Here is a 582-nt window from a genome sequence, read left to right as displayed (position 1 = left end):
GGGACATAAATATTTATGATTTGGATAAATTTTCTTTAACCTAATAATATTCTATGAGTTGCATTACTATTTTATTATGTTTTTTCAGTGATTCAGATACTGGTTAGGGTGAAAAGCGGATCATTGATATACATAGAGGAGATATTGGAGGGAGGGAGCACAGGAAGTAGGGAGATGAAGAAGCATGCAATAATCATTTTCCTGTTTCCCTTGCAGTGCAATAAGAAAGTGCCATTAGACTAATGGATTTTGTTTTTGGCAGACAAAGCTGAGGTGAAGGAATGGAGCCTGATTCTGTACGGCACGGAGACGGAGCCCGGGCAGCCGGTGTCCCCGCAGCAGGACATCCAGTCCGCCGACGAGTCCCACGTCAGCGACCCGGCCGTGCACCAGTCCATCGACACCACCGAAGGCAAGACGGAGACTCGGGACCCTGACAGCATGGGCGTGGGCCACTCGTCGGCTGCGGCAGCCTCGCCGACTCCAACGCCCCAAGCCCTACAGCTGACGGCTATCCAGAAGGCGCTGCCACCTGGCTGCAGCCGCGTGGACGCCGCTGGGGCCTGCATAGGTTTGTGCCTT

At 52.2% G+C, this 582-nt stretch overlaps 1 protein-coding gene across 3 annotated transcripts in view; it reads left to right on the top strand.

Moving 5' to 3' along the window:
• The window catches only part of LOC119594556 (furin-like protease 1), a gene marked incomplete at its 5' end in the record, with an annotated part of 24,037 nt that overhangs the window by 10,188 nt on the left and 13,267 nt on the right, over positions 1-582 (top strand). For all 3 annotated transcript variants that reach the window (XM_037943588.1, XM_037943587.1, XM_037943586.1), the window contains 1 exon segment: positions 263-571. In XM_037943588.1, coding sequence (XP_037799516.1) covers positions 263-571 — 309 coding nt within the window.

The sequence above is a fragment of the Penaeus monodon genome, chromosome 34, assembly GCF_015228065.2.
Source record: "Penaeus monodon isolate SGIC_2016 chromosome 34, NSTDA_Pmon_1, whole genome shotgun sequence".
Classification (NCBI taxonomy): Eukaryota; Metazoa; Arthropoda; class Malacostraca; order Decapoda; family Penaeidae; genus Penaeus; species Penaeus monodon.
This window is presented reverse-complemented; position numbering and strand designations above follow the sequence as displayed.